At 39.9% G+C, this 1,190-nt stretch overlaps 1 protein-coding gene across 1 annotated transcript; it reads right to left on the bottom strand.

Annotated features, from left to right (window-relative positions):
- Window positions 1-242: 242 nt before the first annotated feature.
- LOC120596707 (olfactory receptor 4A5-like) lies at window positions 243-1,190 on the bottom strand. The gene has a single exon (XM_039855179.1). It carries the CDS (start codon window positions 1,188-1,190, stop codon window positions 243-245), a length of 948 nt encoding a protein of 315 aa, XP_039711113.1.

Genomic DNA, 1,190 nt, shown 5'->3' with positions numbered 1-1,190 from the left:
TTTAAAAGGTACCTTGTTTATCAACTTTAAAAAGAAAAAAACTCTTCAAAATCTCATTTTAATATAATCTAAGGGAAAAAATTGCAAGGTGACTAAGTTTTTTTTTTACTAGAAATAACTATCTGTATCTTTGCCTTTCAATCAATGAAAAAGGGCATCCCTAGAGAATCCACTGAATTAACTAAATCATCCATTGTTAGAATTTACAGCCTCTTTGTTGCATCAGAATTAGAAACATATGTTTAGTATGGCTGACACATTCTTATGATACCTATAGTTAACTTCTTACTCCAGAGTTTTTTCATGGCATTTTTCATCTCCAAATTTCTCAGGCTGTATATTAAAGGATTCAACATGGGAGTGATAACCGTATAAAACACAGTTACATATTTATCAATAGGAAAGTTGGAAACAGGTCTAACATACATGAAAATACAGGGAATGAAAAAAAAGACAACCACCGTGACGTGGGAACTGCGGGTAGACAGGGCTTTGCGCCTCCCTTCCTGACTGTGACTTTTAAGGGACTTTAGGATGACTCCGTAGGAGATTAGAAGAAAAATAAAGATAACAATACACATTGCACCACCATTGGCAACAACCGTGAGGCCTACAAAGTAGGTGTCAGTGCAGGCGAGTTCCAATAATGGGTTCATGTCACAGAAGAAGTGGTCAATGACATTGGGACCACAGAAGGGGAGGCTGTACACAACGAGAATTTGAAATGTAGAGTGCATAAAACCTCCAACCCAGGCCACCACCAACAGCACGATGCAAACCTGTTTATTCATGATGGTTAGATAATGCAGTGGCTTACAGATAGCCACATATCGATCGTAGGCCATCACCACCAGTAGGAAGACCTCAGAGCCACCAAAGAAGTGGTCCAGAAAGAGCTGTCCCATGCAAGCTGAGAAGGAAATTGTCTTTTTAATATTGAGTAAATCTATAGTCAATTTCAGTGAAATGGCAGTGGAATAAACCACATCTATGAGTGACAGACAGGCAAGGAAGAGGTACATGGGGGAGCCCAGGGAAGGGCTGGCAAAAACAGTCACCAAGATGAGCAGATTGCCCACCACTGTCACAATGTAGATGAGTAAAAATATGACAAATAATGCTTTTTGCCCCTCAGGATCTTGAGTGAGGCCCAGGAGGACAAATTCTGTCACATTGTTAGCATGTCCCAT

The sequence above is a fragment of the Pteropus medius genome, unplaced genomic scaffold (genome assembly GCF_902729225.1).
Source record: "Pteropus medius unplaced genomic scaffold, Ma_sr-lr_union100, whole genome shotgun sequence".
In the NCBI taxonomy this organism is placed as follows: Eukaryota; Metazoa; Chordata; class Mammalia; order Chiroptera; family Pteropodidae; genus Pteropus; species Pteropus medius.
This window is presented reverse-complemented; position numbering and strand designations above follow the sequence as displayed.

Coding starts and splice junctions, on each gene's coding strand:
- LOC120596707 (XM_039855179.1), bottom strand. CDS start 1,190: ATGGGACATGCTAACAATGTGACAGAATTTGTCCTCCTGGGCCTCACT.